General features: G+C 46.1%; 1 protein-coding gene across 1 annotated transcript in view; it reads left to right on the top strand.

The window, feature by feature from the left end:
• Positions 1 to 14,846, top strand: part of RabX5 (RAS oncogene family member RabX5) — a 58,432-nt gene extending 43,586 nt beyond the window's left edge. Inside the window, exons 8-9 of the mRNA XM_084597418.1 lie at positions 4,465 to 4,581; positions 11,358 to 14,846. Coding sequence (XP_084453544.1) covers positions 4,465 to 4,581; positions 11,358 to 11,434 — 194 coding nt within the window. The 3' untranslated portion in view covers positions 11,435 to 14,846. The remainder of the gene's footprint in view (positions 1 to 4,464; positions 4,582 to 11,357) is intronic.
• Positions 14,847 to 16,863: the final 2,017 nt, after the last annotated feature.

Below are 16,863 nucleotides of genomic sequence, written 5' to 3'. Positions count from 1 at the left end.
ACAGAGGTACAGTCAATGAAATTTTGGGGGGCTTTTTTCCAAACAGGTCTTACATGCGGAAAGAACAAGTTCTGATAAAGTTTAGTTAGACATTTGATTTCACGCACCTTAAATGCATGATCCAACGTGCAGATACAAAATGTGGCAGCTGAACATATATAGTTCATCAATCTCGGTTTTGCTGAAATAGATGCGATAGAAGATTTGTAGTTTACTGCGCATGCGCCTATTGCCGTGAAGTTCTCAGCCAATACATTCTTTTATTACTGATATGCTGTGTCGAAAGTCGTAATCCATGGCGACAAAACGGGCTGAACGGTTCTATATACGCGTTCTAATCTATCCGATAATATAATCATACGTGGATCCTATACCGCGCTTGCATAATTAAGAGCAGGTCTAAAAGGGTACAACAATTTTGTTATACTTGTTGGGACTTTGTGGAAATTAAACCGGAAGAAATTCAACATTCTGGATGCTTTGTCTATCACATAGTCAATGTTGGTTCTCCATGTAAGGTGCTCTCTGAAATACACACTGGGTTTCCTAAATTCATAAATTTTCGTGTAAAAGCAACATACCTAAATTTATTCGAATTCAGTATCATTTTCTACTTGATGGATGCTCTTTAGGTTTTGCTGCAGAGTGCGAACATCGTGTTCGGTGTCTATTGGGCTATACACGACGCAATCGCCTGAGTACAAGCGGAGTTTTCGGGCAATGTTCTCGGCAATATCATTAATATAAATTAAAAACAACAAATGTCCCAAAACCGACCCCTGAGGTACACCGGAAGTCATATCTGCAGAGTGGGATCTAACATCATTAATTACAACATGCTGTCATCTATCGAACAGGTAATCGCGAATCCGTGTAATTACAGCGTGGTGGATTCCGAGGAAACCAAGTTTATGTAATAAACGGCATGCGATACGCAGTCAAGCACTTTAAAAAAAAATATGCAATCAATTTAATTTACACAATCATAACATAATATTTAAATTAACATAACAGTTAAATTAAGAGGCGTTGCCCGTCTTAGCAAGTTCATTTGGAACGAGTCGAAGCATATAATGAGATATCTACTCTTGCTATGAGGACATTAAGAACGATTTAATTTTACACTTAAGGTGCTTCGGTTTCCGCAATGGTATTGAATCAAGGAATGTAGGCTAGGCGAAAGCCGCCGGAAGTCTTTTGTCTGCCGGGTTGGCTTCAAAACATGACTGTAGTACTACGGAGAAAGTCACCTCTCCAGGTTACCGGTAATGGTGAGATTGGCGTACCCATTCTCCTCACCAACCGAGAAAAATAGTTACACCCGACTGAGCTCTAGACACGAAATATTTGCGCTAGCTCGTCGCGTTTAATTTCGATGTCGGTTCAAGGCTATGTTTTGAAGGCCTGGCTTCGGACGAAGTTCGGTAAAATTGGTGAGTGAAGAACTTAGTGGTAGCGCAGTCGAAATTTTTGTGATCGCTTAACGCACCTTCAAAAGGGCAGTTCGATAGCGGTCTGGGCTGGATGAATTCCGTAAGGATGGAAGCAAACTGTAAACGACGATGTGCAATGCACAGCGTGAGAGACTGGCGTTAAAGCATGCGGAGGACGATCGGCTGCATGTTAGCGCAGTTTGCTCTCGTGCAGTGGGCAGCGAAGCAGATCTGTTCGGGCCGCCGCGGGATCTCAGCAGAATTGCGACCATATTCATTTCTTTTTGAGTTTGGAGGCTTGATGCACTTAAGCAGCTTTCTTCTTTTTCGAGGTTGCTATCAATAGACCTTTGCAACGAGGGCCGCTTGTGCGTCTGCATAATTCTCGCTGGGCTGTTGTGTGCGCCTGACGTCAGCTCGGTGGAAGCGGCAGCGGAACCGGTTTGCAACAGTCCAGAGAGGCGGTGTTTTGACCTCTTCCTCGCACGATGCAAGGGCCTATAGTGCTAGCGCACTAAAATGGCGCTGACGTCCCACATTCTGAAGAGCCGGTTTTTTTCTGCGGTGCGTATGAGCTTGGGAGAGGCTGCGTAAACGCTGTTGCAGTTTCGAAGGTAAATCCCCTAGGATGAAACAAACCGTCGCTATGTAAATGTGATCCGTCGCGTTACGCGCACACGTCGCGCGGGTTCTCACAATGTGCCTTCCCAGGGGCAGTATTAGCGGCAGTATCTCTCTCTCTCTCTCTCTCTCTCTCTCTCTCTCTCTCTCACACACACACACACACACACACACACACACACACACACACACACACACACACACACACACACACACACACACACACACACACACACACACACACACACACACACACACACACACACACACACACACACACACACACACACACACACACACACACACACACACACACACACACACACACACACACACACACACACACACACACACACACACACACACACACACACACACACACACACACACACACACACACACACACACACACACACACACACACACACACACACACACACACACACACACACACACACACACACACACACACACACACACACACACACACACACACACACACACACACACACACACACACACACACACACACACACACACACACACACACACACACACACACACACACACACACACACACACACACACACACACACACACACACACACACACACACACACACACACACACACACACACACACACACACACACACACACACACACACACACACACACACACACACACACACACACACACACACACACACACACACACACACACACACACACACACACACACACACACACACACACACACACACACACACACACACACACACACACACACACACACACACACACACACACACACACACACACACACACACACACACACACACACACACACACACACACACACACACACACACACACACACACACACACACACACACACACACACACACACACACACACACACACACACACACACACACACACACACACACACACACACACACACACACACACACACACACACACACACACACACTTATTTGATTGCGGAGCGCGTCTTATGACCCATCAAAGCAACGGTTTGGCCCGAAACCGTTTTGCCAGGAAATATTCCTTTCACAATTCCGGTTACATAGGTGCATAGGTATCATGCAGTAGTCACGTCTTATTGAAAGATATGCGAGCAGGGGGCCAACCTAGGCCATATACTGTGGGCATATGCCCACGAGATCCCTATCTGCGGGATTGTAGCCTTCTACATTCGAGCAGTGGTAGGCCGCTATGGTCAGCTTGGATTCGCGTGTCCAACGTCGGGCCGTCGAGTATACAACTCAGGTCACCAGAGGCTAAGGACTGGTCACATATAGCGCGGAAGCCACTGCCTCATATTCTTTCTTGGGGTTTATCTTCCTCTTCTCCCTTGTATCCGTTGGAAAGCTGGGGGGTATCTGTCTGCACCAGGGTACAAGCCTGTAACGTCCAGAACGTGAGGCGGATGTTTACCTTTAATCCACCAATGGGGTTATGACTTAGCTATTCGAGATCCCATGACTGCGTCATTTCACTGCAGCAGAAACTATCTCACCAGAAAACGTTTAGGTTACTTGGTGAACTTTAACTTTCACAAGTGCCGTTCTCCTGGCAACATTGCTCAAATTCGATGAAGCCTCTCTACCAGGTCACGTTGTACTCCTGTGGAGTACACCCAGCACGTCTGTGGCTCTGCTGACGTCTTGGCAACGCCGCACGATCTGCCCACTAGCTTCATGCGAAATACGCCTTCCTGGTTGCATTTTTCGACACGAAGCCTGGGTAGCCGCTCTAAATTGTGCGACAGGGTTTAATAGAAAAAGCTGTTTTAAACGATAACGTTAGACTGACCGTATTGCGGAAAGCCGGTGCTGCCGTCGCTAGCCGTGAGCGCCGATTTCTGATTGGTTGACAGGCTAATGACATCACAGCCGCAGGAGCCCTCGACAAAATCTCAGGCATCCGATAAGTGGCGCGCGAAAGGAAAGGGAATAAAGCATGAAAATTAATGCGAATTGCAGGCCGCCACCTGCTTGAAATGATTTAACTTGATAAAATGGAGTTGCAGAGGTGTGCCATGAGCACTACTGGTTAATGTACGCAAGGCACACTTGTACGCACTTGGAGCAAGCGGGGCTGTTATGCGTGCCGTGTCTTCTATCAAATAAAATTGTTTCTTAGGACTGCATGGTAATGGGTCCTAATCATAATTTATTCAGAAAGGACCGTGGGCCGCTGTCGCGTTCGTTATGCCTAATACATTTCCCTGCGATAAAGTGCTCATTGACAAGCTGCTAAGAATCCATGATTATACAAATACGCTTTTTTGTTTTTGAAAATCTCGATTTAATCTTTTGTTGGTTTGCGCGCATCACAAAGCAGCTTGTAGATACGCAGCAAGTGGTTTTCTCCTCCCGAGCGCAGGTGAGAACGTGCAGCAGCTGTTCTTCCGGGTGGCCGCGCTGGCCTTCGTCCAGTGTCTCACTAGGGAGCTCCAGGAGAAGCAGTCGCCCGAGAAGGTCGTCAACAACAACTTTGTCCGTGAGTAGCCTCGGCTCAGCGTATGCGTATAATCTGCAGAACGCCCCCTGTAAAATGACCCCCGATGTGGCGCCGTGCTGACCACGAGATGCCGGATTTGTCGCGTAGCACGGGAGAGGAATGCAAATGCACGCGGGTCCGCAGGTTTTTGCTCGGGTAAGACAGGAAGGTCGCCTAGTGGGTTAATAGTTTCACCAAATCGAAAGCGGCACTTAGAGGCGGGATACGGAGAGACACGAACAGGCACACAGACAGCGCAGACTTCCACCTGATTTCATTTCGTGAAAGCACAGGACTTATAATGACCTTCAGCATTAAAAAGAAGGAAAAACACAAAGGAATCGTGCGTGAGACCGCGACAGGAAAAAAAAAAAAAGAAAACAAGACACGTGTTCACTGTTACTGCTGAAAAGGATGAAATGTGTCCATATCTAAGAATTGTATCCCTTTTCTAGATAGTGATAAGAAGAGAGCTAACGACGTTCTCACCTCTTTTGACAATTGACCTATCTGTGCAGAAGAAACGTTGCTAGTGATTACACCAAATTAATTTATCTTTCTTGATTGGGTATTCTGCCACAGAGTTCCTTGAAAGGACCACTAGCTACATACTCTCCGCAGCAGAGGTCTTACTCATCCTTGTATATTATTTGTATCAGGTAGAATATCATTAACATAAGCTCAATCCAATCTCCTATTTTAATCCATCTTACCTCTGCCCCTGTTATTTCCCCTAACAAAGTGGTCTACGCTGTCTTCAATTAATTTTGAGCTTCTTCATTAGCCTTCAAGTTTGTGCCTCGCAAAGTAGCCCCGGCAAGTTACAACTATCATGCACTTTGACCTTGAGGGAAGTTAAAAGCTGCGATCCATGACATTAGAAGAGTGCTTTTCAAATGCCAAGATTTCCGATCTTATTCTCTCAGTTATTTCAGCTTACTATCAGTTACGTACAAGGTATTTACCAAGGTAATCGCTAATAGAATCAGGACGACCTTAGACTTTAATCAAACAAATGATCAAGCAGGATTTGGGAAAGGGTACTCTACCATCGATCATTTCCAGACTGTAAACCAGGTGACAAGAAAAGTGCTGGGAATATCACTAACCTCTGTACATAGCATTAATTGGCTACGATAAAGCACTTGATTCGGCCGAAACCTCGGTAGTCATGCAGGCATTGCGAGATCAGTGTGTAGGTGAGCCATTATTGAAAGTACTGGAAGATATCTATAGTGGCTGCTCAAGAACCACAGTTCTGTATAAGGAAAGCGATAAAATTCCAATTAAGAAAAGTGTTAGGCAAGAAGACACGATCTGTCCAGTGCTATTTACAGTTTGTTTAGAAAGTTTATTCAAAGGCATGTAATGGGAGCAGTTAGGCATCAGGGTCAGTGAAGAATACCTCAGTAATCTGCGATTCAGTGATGACATTGCTTTGTTAAGTAACTCAGGGGACCAACTGCAACTGATGATAAATGATCTAGACAGGAGAATCAGGAAGGTAAACCTAAATATTAATATGCAGAAGACTGAGGTAATGCTAAACAGCCCGGGAAAGAAACAGAAGTTTAAAATAGGTAGCAAACCGTTGGAAGCAGTAGGCGAATGTGTATACTTAGGACAGGTAGCGACCGCAGATCCGGACCACGAAAGGGAAATAACTAGGAGAATAAGATTGGGCTGGAGCGAATTTGGAAGCTACTTAACATTATGAGTAGCAGCTTACCGGTATCACTCAAGAGGAAAGTGTGTAACAGTTGCATCCTACCGGTACTGACCTATGGAGCTGAAACAACGGGGTCAACGAAAAGGGTTCTACCTAAATTGAGGACCACTAAGACGGCAATGGAATGGAAATTGGCAGGTGTAACGTTAAGCGATAGGAAGCGTGCAGACCTGGTCAGAGAAATAACTCAACTTACTGATATTCTAGTCGACATTAAGACGAAGCGGGCATGGGCAGCACATGTAGTTCGAAAAGAAAACAACCCATGGTCTCCAAGAGTAACCAATTGGATTCCAAGGGAAAGCAAGCGTAGCAGGGGGTGGCAGAAAATTAGGTGGATGGATGAGATTGAGAAATTAGATGCAACTAGCACGTGACCGGGTTAATTGGAGGAAACTGGAAGAGGCATTTGCTTTGCATTGGGTATAGTCCGGGTGACGAGTGATGATGATGATGATATTTCAGTTTCATTTTCATGATAACTGGTCAATAGATGTCCTAGACAAATATGTTCTTTGAACACTTCCGTTGCCGCGCTGCTTGTTGTTACCTTCCGAGACTGCGGAGCATTGGTTTTCTTCACAATAATTTCCCGTCCCGGCGAAATTGTTTCCATGTACAGGTCCTCAGTCATGCGTCGCAATGCGTCCCCTCAGTTGGAGCGTTATTTTATTTATTACTTCCTTTAAAATGATACTATTTATTCTACCTTGGTGTTATGGAAAATAAACAACTTTGCTTTTGATCGTTGCTTTGAAATATTTTTATTTTCATGTGTTATATTTGTATTCTAGTTGCACTTATTTAGATTTGCCCCCCCCCCCCCCTCCTCTCCGTCATAGCGTATTGTGTACCATGAGGGTGTAATAAATAAATAGAATAAAAATGCTTCACTAACGGGTCTAACAGTGGCGATAACAGTCAGTGTCATCAGCTGCGGGAATCAGTGGTTGCAGATGGCCATTGCGCTTTGAAAAGGAAAAACACCTCGATTTTAGCTGGAATGGAGCCCGATGGTGGTATGGTGGGGTAGCGTGTGAATTTGATAGCTGTGCCCATTTTTAGTCGTTCTTGCCCCGTCAGAAAGAGTTGCGCTGAGCTTATTACCTGCCGGTTTAAACTACCAGAAGGGAAAAGCCGCCCCTTATTCTCTTATGGCTTTGCAGGTGTCTAGTGCTTTTCAATAAAATGCATGACTGAGCCCTTATCAACAAAGCAAGCTAGATATGAATCTGCACTCCCAAACATAAACCCACAATACCAATAAGGTGCTACCCAGTAGAAATGGCTCAATCCTCCACCACATCCAGCTTCCGCAAAGGTTAAGCCCTTTAATGTCCACGGAGCAGCTGAAGGAAAAATGACAGCCGATTTAGCATGGTTAGGCCAAATGATAATCTGTTGCTTTAGTTATTTCGGTTTGGTGTCGGATCGCACATACTCATTCGCATACATTGTGTTAAACACCTCCGGACATTGATACAAAGTCCCACATTAGCCAAGCTTACCAAGCGTGCTCGCACATAGTAGTATTGATGTGTCTCACTAGGGAGCTAGAGGCCCGGTGTGTTTAATTCTCATATCTAAAGTGCTCCCCAAGTTTGCAGCTCCAGCCAGTCCGGCCATAACATAAGTTGTCATGGCGTCATTGAAACCATCTGCCAATATTGCTTGGCCATGGCCCATTATGAGCGTGGGGGCAGCATACACAAACATGAGTTTGTGTTCCAAAACACCAAAATCAAAGGCTCAGTGGGAAATTCAGCCGCCGTGCCGGAGCACTACTTCAACGACTACTCCGCCCCAGGGCCCCAGATCAAATTCTTTTTTGCCTTCAGGGTACTCTCCGTTTTTAAAAACACGCGGTAATGCGAACTGGCACAAGTTTAATGTTAAAATAGATTATATTAAAGCAATGGAAAACGCAGAAATGCTATGGAACGAAAAAGGGTAGATGTAACGTTAAGGGATAGGAAGCGCGCAGAGTCGGTCAGAGAAATAACTCGAGATAAAGACATTCTAGTGGAAATCAAGAAGAAGAAATGGGCATGGACAGGACATGTAGTGCGAAGAGAGGATAACCGATGGTCGCTTAGGGTAACAAACTGGATTCCAAGGGAAGGAAAGCGTAGCAGGGGCGGCAGAGAATTAGGTGGGCGAATGAGGTTAAGAATTTCGCAGGGGTCAAATGGATGCAGCTAGCACAGGACCGGGTTAATCGGAGGAATATGGGAGAGGCCTTCACCCTGCAAGAGGTATAGTCCGTCTGATGATGGTGATAATGATGATGGGTTAAATTACAGCGTAACGGAAAGGCACCACCAGGATGAGAACTGGACACGAGGCTGACTACCAAATAGCTATGATACAGATCGTCCTCTGGTTATGTTATATGCTTAATCAGCTGGGGGCTAACTGCAGTTTTGTAAGAAACGGGGTTCGGCGGGTATCACGCGATATCGTACACGTTTTCCATAGAAAACGCTTCGCCGTGACTTGAAATTGCTCCAAATTTGTCGGAAAAGAGGCACGTGATTTCGTATGAAAACTGTGGCGAAACCGTTCTTTGCGTAGCGTTCAACGCTGTCTCAGATCATTTCGCTTCCAATTTCGCAATCATCTCATGATTACTTGGGAGGCTAATTTGCGACAGGTATTCGAACCCACGGCATATGTGAGCCTCCAACTGTATGCCGTAGATTGTAAGTGTAGGTTTACAACGAGAAAAATAGACAGACACGGAGCCTTTCGTTTCTTCAAAACTCAAATAACTAAAGGTAATTAACATTTCGCCAGACTTTGTTGCAGTCTCTCAATGTGGAACCGTCAACCAAAACCATGCAAAACCATGCCAAAGACTGCTCTCGCACATCTTGAACGATTTGAGCGGAGCTGAATGCCTGATAATTTTGCGCGATAGCTTATATAGACCGTTTTACTGAGGTCAAGCAGGAGAGCAGGAAAATACTCTCCAATGAGCCGGCCCATTGTTGCCAGTTCCGAGTGGGCTGTGCATTCGCTCGCTTCATGCATAGCAGAGCGGTCTTGCACCCCGGTATATTGTCGTTTGAGAGACTTTAAATACCTTTATTAGCGCCCCTTTTAGTGCTAATGTCATCGGGACAGCAATGCGTGCTCGTGGACTGCACAAACAATCCAAGAAATCGCCAGATGATTGCCGAGAGCGTATGCGGGAAGCATGCAACGACAGTCTGAGTGCAGCTGTGATACGTCTCTGCTTCACCATAATTAGCCTATGAACGTTTTGAGTAAACCAGACAGACTTAGTACCAATGACGTACTCACGAATATGATGCCCATTTTACTTCCTCTGCTGTAGTAAACACGCACGCCGGGCCATCCCGGGCAGGCCGTGCCTTCCGCAATCCCTCCGAGACAACCATACGGTGGATCTATTCCGCCAACGGCAGAAGAGCGTGGTAAAACATGTTTGTCACGAACAAAAAGCCGACAGTAAAAAAAAAAAGTAATTCCTTTCTTACAGATTTCTAACCCACACAGTGTTGTTGATAATTGCAATAAAAACAAGTTTCTCAACACAGCCAGCGCGGCTCATCGTCTGCACGCTGGCTCCGCTGCTAAGCCGTCACTGAAATTTACATCTTTCTTTTACTGATACAAGGAAATCAGCTGTAAGGCAGTTCCACGAGAGACAATTTAGTCTAGCGCTCAGAAATAACAAAGCGCCGTCGGGTATATGCCTTCGATGCGAAACAATTTAGGCCTAGCGGCGACTAGGGAGTATAGCGCTCAGCGAGAGTGCCATAGTCCGCCGCGCCAGCGGGCGGCGCCGCTTTCGTAAGCGCTGCTGTATGTGCGGCGAATTCATCGTATTCGTTCGTGGTGCAGCTGAGAGCGCACGTTTTTCGACGTTTTGCTCAACGATACGTCGTGCAAACGACGCTGCTACGATGGGACGGGGATACGATGTTGTTGCGCCACCGGACGTACGCCAAGGCTGCATATAAAAACGTCGACGGATGGGACTTTAGTCGCTAACTCATTTATGTGCGGTTCTTGAACCCTGGTTCAACTTGAAATTGTAAATTATTGAAGTAGGACAGCTCTATCTTACGATTTTCGCACTCTGTCGCCGGTGCACCATGCACAGACACGCATGCATTCGACAAGCTCGGTACGCGCTCTGTTAGCGGCGTAACCGCGATGAACGCTGCAAGTGCCTTTAATGCGAATTGAAAGCAGCGCAAAATCTATCAGATATACATATGCACTATAGAGAGGAAATACACGACCGGAAATGGGTCGCACTTCACGTTAAATCAATGTGGCGATGACTGGAAAGCATCGTTCGTAGTATCTGTATTCCGCGTTCGGTAGCTGTCCTTATACGGTTCATTCGCTATGCGTTTGTGTGTGGAGTTACCATTGCGATTGTAAAATATAATTGAAAATACATGCATCATGAAAGATACAACAGACACATCCTCACAGTTAAGTCTGACGAGATCGACCTGCGGAAGCGGATCGCAGCCCTTCGCCCTCGCCCCGGCTGCTAATGCTGTTTCTAACAGCTGCCGCCATGCAAAAAGGATGGTGTACGGTTCGCTGGCGAGCTCAAATAAAACACAAAATAGCGCCAAAATACCGCGAAACAGCACTTTTACACTGCCGCATCGCAGCATCAACACGCACAGCACAGCCCAAGATGGCGTCAATATGAGCCGGAGCGGACTTTCCCAATTTGGCTCATACGGGGTGCCACCATCAAACTAAGATGGCTGCGCCCAGGTATCGAAACTAAAATCGTCTATAGGTTGTTTCTCAGAAAGGTAGACTATGCCGTGCGCCAACAGTGGCCAAACGTGTCGGAAGAGCTTTTAGGCTATCGCGTCAACTCTTAGGCGCTGCATAAGCGTCTTACTAGATTCTTGCGATTTTACTATTCACTTTGAAGTGCTTTTTCTACGATGAATAGAATGGCTTGAGGCCTCTAGGGGCGATTTCACAGCTTTGAACATTGTAGATGACCATGGGGTCGCTCACCTTCCTTCCCGTGTCTTCACAGGTTTGCGGAAACGGAAACACGGCAAGAAGCTCAAGGCCCCGAAGTGTTCCGGAAGCCAAAAGTGCGCCACCAAGTGAAGCCGGCTGAAGACTACAGATAATAATTATTGAGTGGAAAGGAAGAACGTCGGACTACTTGCTAGTGTGCTCATTAGCAACTTCGCTGCTGGATCGGGGCCGCCCTGAGGAAAAGAAACATGTCAGCTCGCTGCCATCAGAAATATGGCGGACCGGAGCAGCAAAGTACCTCCGCATATCCGTGCAGCGTCTCTTCCATTCCAGCGAGAGAAAATGTGGCAGTGCAATCGGGCCTCCCATCTCTGCTGACTTGAAAGCAGAAGGAGAGCTAGGGAACAGTTCGAGGGAACACGGCCCCATTGTGTGAGGACTTGTTATGGTGGCTAATTAATCGCGTCGTAGTGGCGACGTCAGACCGTTGGCCATAAGGCTCGTGCCTTCCACGAATAGCGTCGTCGAAAGCAACTTTCGAAGCTAAAGCAATGAACGCACACGTGCCATCACCTTGATGCCGTTATTTTTAGACACGCAAGTAGATCGAAGCAGGTAAAGAAATGTGCACTATGTACTGTAGAAAATCGCTGCTTTCCTGCGTTGACTTGTTTCCTACCGAAATTTGAGGCGGATGTGAAGCGCAGATTATGAAAATTATGTCGTGACTATGTCATGACATATGACTATGTCATGACGCAGATTATGTCATGACCTAGCTGAGATTCAGCGCGTAGATGCTGGAAAGCAGCCATGACAAGTTTGCAGCGGAGGCTTTAGCTTTGTTCTGCTGTGATGTTCAAGCTAGGAGTGGTCATATGCTCTTCTGCTTTCGTGGATCGACTTACCTTGTTTTGGAAGCTTCACGGAAGTTCATCCCTCGGTGCATGCACTTTTGAAGGGATTTGCAACACTGCTTCCTCCAAGGTTTACGGCTGGAATTGTGTGTGGAATAAGGTGACCCGTGTCCCATGATGTATTATGTTTGCTAGCGGCATTGTCGGCTTCAGCAGAAGTATGCAACGAGATATGGATGCGTACTTATGAAGGTTCAGCGTACATTGAAGATGCACCAAGTGAGCGCTGCTGAGACTTGCGCAAGGATATGGGACGAAGCGGCGATCCTCAATTTCCAAATAGAATGCCATCTTGGATTGAGGGCATGTACTCTGCATTATTTCATTTGGACTACGTGTTGTGGAATATAAAACAAACAAACAAACTGTATTCTTCTTATAACTACATCCATTTTACATGCTTGCTTTATCTGGAAATCACTTTCCTTTGTAAGAGAAAGCAGCGTTCGGTGTGTTTCCTGTGGCTGTTCCGACGGCTATAGCATGCCATAAGTTCTGCAGGAGTTGTGCGGAGATATGTGCAAAGTTGTGAAGATAGTAAAATGACTCTTGTTGTTTAAACGTTGGGCCATATTCGGTGGCCAGACCTGTTTTGTTGTTAGCACTCTAGTAGGGACTGAAGCCTTATTCACTGGTCCTTTGTTTTGCTAATAATTTTAATGGTTAAGAAGCAGCGCGCATGAAAATGAAATGGTCAGAACTTTCGCTCACGCAGGTCAGCTGCAATAAATGAGGAAATGCCACTGCCATTGCGCGGCTTTCATTACAACCTTTTGGTGTTACAGAGTTACACGAGGGCCGCGGCAGCCGCTTTTCGATGGAGGCGAAAAGCAAGGCGCACGTGTACTGTGCGATGTCAGTGCATGTTAAAAAAACCCCAGGTGGTCAAAATGCCTGGAGCCTTCCACTACGGCGTCTCTCATAGCCTGAGTCGCTTTGATATTTAAACCCCATAAACCAAACCAAACCAGAATTACATGGCGCGCCTTGAACAATGGGTTCGAGAACGTTAACGCAGTCGTATACAGTTTCTTTCTCGTGGACACTGATGGCAGGCATGAAAGGAGTCGACTAACCTTCCTTTCTCCATGTGAGGACAAACACTACACATTAATAGTTGAAGAGTTACCAGTAGAAAAAAAAAGAAATCACCGATATTGCTCTCCAATTAGTAACCCCATTGAATCATCATTCGAAATTTCTAAGAAGGGTGCTAAAGCAGTGAAGGAAATCGAGGTCGCAAAATTCGACGGTGAACATGTGACAGCAACCGGAAGCAATGGCCTAAGCCTTTAGTTCTTGAGTTGCCTTAGGTGTAGTCTCGCAGTGCAATGCAAAACGTACAAAGACCTGTGGCCTCCGGGGGCACCGTGCCGTCCGTGCCGCACGACACTGTCGAAATGGCTACCTCGATGACTCAGCTCGCTTAACGCTGTTGTTAAACTTAGAGCTATCCTGCGTACCGAGGAAGACAAATCGACGTCTCATGAAAGAGCGGGTATGTATGGATGTGCACCTTAGAAAAAAAGTAGTGCACCGTCTTCATACCACGATGATGCTTCCGCGATCTTATACTTGAAAAGCTTTAAAAATAGAATAAAGGGCGTTGGTAGTATCGAGGCGCACACATGAAATTTCGCTAGATTTCCGCTTCTTTCGGAAGGTGAAGTAGACAGAAGCATAATTTAAAATAGCAGGCTCATTAAAAAATGTAAGGCTAGCAAAATTTCTTGCTCTTATTCTATGCATTATTCAATCAAATTTTTATTTTTGTTTAAAGAAAGATAATTTTTTATTCTTCATATGTTAATGTTGGATGCTAGCATAGGCTTACACTTAGCGACTCCAAATCAATCCGCACTCATTTTCAATATGCAATCGCGGCATGGACTGGCGCTGAGTATTTCATAAATGTCAGTGCCTTCATACAGCACTACCCCAAAATGTCACACCCGAAAACCCAAGAACATTTTGTACATCTTGCCAGAGCAAGCAGCAATTGTAGCGCTTTAAGGAAACTTCTTGATGATACCAGGGCCCGCTTGCACAAACGATCTTAAGACTGTCTTAGCTAAGTTCAGACTTAACTGGAGTCTTAAGGATAGGCCGCTAGCATGGCTACTTAAGACTGGAGCCAAGACTGGGCTTTAGTCTTAACTTGAATAAGTCGCTTGTACGATTACGACTCTAGGCCGTCTTAAATAAGACACAAGGACGCCCGGTACCTAAGTCGAGAAATTAGAAAATACAGAGATGCGCTGGACCTGTCCTCGCGGTGAGATGTAAACATTCGGTCAATCTTGCACTGTGTAAAATCCGTACCATTGCTTTTTGCGGCTTAAGATTGTGTTACGAGGAAAAATACCCCAAGTGGTTGCTGAGGGCGTTCAGGGAAGCCCCTCTGGTGATCCACGAGCCGAACCGAAGCGTGCGGCTTGTTTAAGTCTGGACCGTTTAAGTCTGGACTTAGCTCCAACTTTATCGTGCAAGCCGGCCCAGGCGTCTACATAAGCAGACAGTGTGTGCCTTTAATTTTTTTTACTTATTGTGTGAGGCGTCAATCCCAGTGGCTTGTCGCCATGTTAAGAGGCTTCAACACAGTGTCCACAGGAAGGACGTGTTTTCTCAAATGGGGGGGGGGGGGGGGGATTGGGGTGCATGATTGTACTTCTTCAGACTACGGCTAGACCTATCAGTGAAGTTACCTCTGCATATAGAGGAGCGACCTGATGTAAGATGTGCTACGTGTGCTCGTCCCAAGTTCCTGTCTAGTCACGATCGCGACAGGAGATGCGACGTTCGTTGCTCCTCATACGTCACAGCAAAGATTGAAATGTGAATCGGATATTTTGCAGTGTGTTGATTGTCTTCTCATTCTTTTTTTTCGGTCATTGTGCTCTTTGCATTTCAGAAAACGTCGGCTTGCTTTTGATGTCTTGTACATGTTCAAAGTGGACAGTGTTCTGTTTTATTTCTGCTTTTTGCTGTAGAACAGCGTTTTGTACATTATGTACGTATGCCTTAAGCAACTGTATAAACAATGGCACTGTTCAAGCTACGTGCGTCGATGCTTCTTCAGTACGGAAGGACTCCTACCTGTCGGTACGGCGATACTGACAGGAACTGACAGGCATTGAAGTAGCCGCGGGTGCCTAGTATATCGAGGAAAAAGGTATATGATAATTAGCATGAGCAAGCGAGCACTACAACATTGCCAAAGCACTAGGATGGTCTACAAGTGTGCCCTCGAAATTTGCACACTACCGCGTTAGCGGCACTAACCAATCAACCTTGTAGAAGCTGTCCGTACGCCACACCAGTCAAGAAAACCTGCACATCCGGCTTCCCACTGTCAGTGTTGCTGTGTTGCTAGGACTCGAGACTAGGACACTTGTAGAAGCTTTCGTCTCGCCTCCGCAACTTCTAACCCACGCGAATGCTTGCGATGCGCACTATTAGACGTTGTGCTGTCATACTCTTGCCTTGTCTGAGTAGCCTGCCGGTTTTCGGAAGCGGTGTTCTTTCCGCTACGCTGGTCACGTACGCGCAGGGAGATGACATAGCTGCTTTCGTTTAATACTTTGCTTTACACTTTTGAATATACGCGCAAATAGACCACGACAAAGTTTTCGCGTTCAGCAAAATTCGATGTTTCAAGCATTCGTTTACAAAACGGAACTTCACCGCAAGTTCGTGGAAATGGCGAGTAGGCTAGAGTTTCACTTACACTAAGCGAACGCTAAAAAGTACGAGATATAGTGAGCGAAGTGTGGACTGGTGACGTCATGATAGCAAGCTCAGTGCATTACTCGGCCATGTAAAATCTCGGAGAAGATTGGTTTGCACTTCAACGGTAGGTATAAGAACCGCTGCTGTCCCCTATATGCATCAACAGAGAGCTGAAATATTTGTTCTGATAAAAAATACTATAATGTGAATAGCATGTCCAAAACCATGGGCTTATTCGCTCCTCGTAACATCTTGGACTGAGATGTGACGTTTCCCAGACGTGTGTTGCTGGCTCGCGTGCGCGTAGGGAAAGCGCACTTGTGGAAGTCATGCGTTGGCGCTTGTAGCGTCCGTTGGGCTAGACGTAGTTTCAGATGAAATGCGCATCTCCACCGACGCTTTTCAAACGGGTCATCGTGGCCCTACTGTCATTGCTACAGAGAGCTAATGCGCAGTTTACGGTCCCGATGGTGTGTAAATGAACGGTCCCGCATCCCCTCCCATCGCTGCAACACCGTCCATTATGTAGAGACCTTCGATGGATTCAAACACGACCATTCCCAGCACGCATATAGTGCTCTAGAAGTTCTCATAGAGCCCTGTAGCACAGATGCAGTCTCTATGTCTCTATATGAGCACAGGAGTTAGCCAGCATTTCTTTCGGCTTCCAAGACTGATTTATTCCTCTCCGCCGCGCAGGAGCGGTTGATGGTTTTGAAGCGTCTATGCCGTGACTTGGACTCGAGTGTGTAGAGTCAATGAAATTCGAGGCAGCAGCTTCAATTTCTCTTTTTGTATCGACAAAAGTTTAAGATGACAGTCTTTAAATTCGCGATAGGTCATCGGGGAGCTTTCAGGACGGTGTCCCCGACACATTTTTACAGTGCCTTGTCGGCGGGGACAAAATGTAAA

This window comes from Amblyomma maculatum, chromosome 3, assembly GCF_055883805.1.
Source record: "Amblyomma maculatum isolate TAMU_Amacu chromosome 3, ASM5588380v1, whole genome shotgun sequence".
NCBI classification, from domain to species: domain Eukaryota; kingdom Metazoa; phylum Arthropoda; class Arachnida; order Ixodida; family Ixodidae; genus Amblyomma; species Amblyomma maculatum.
This window is presented reverse-complemented; position numbering and strand designations above follow the sequence as displayed.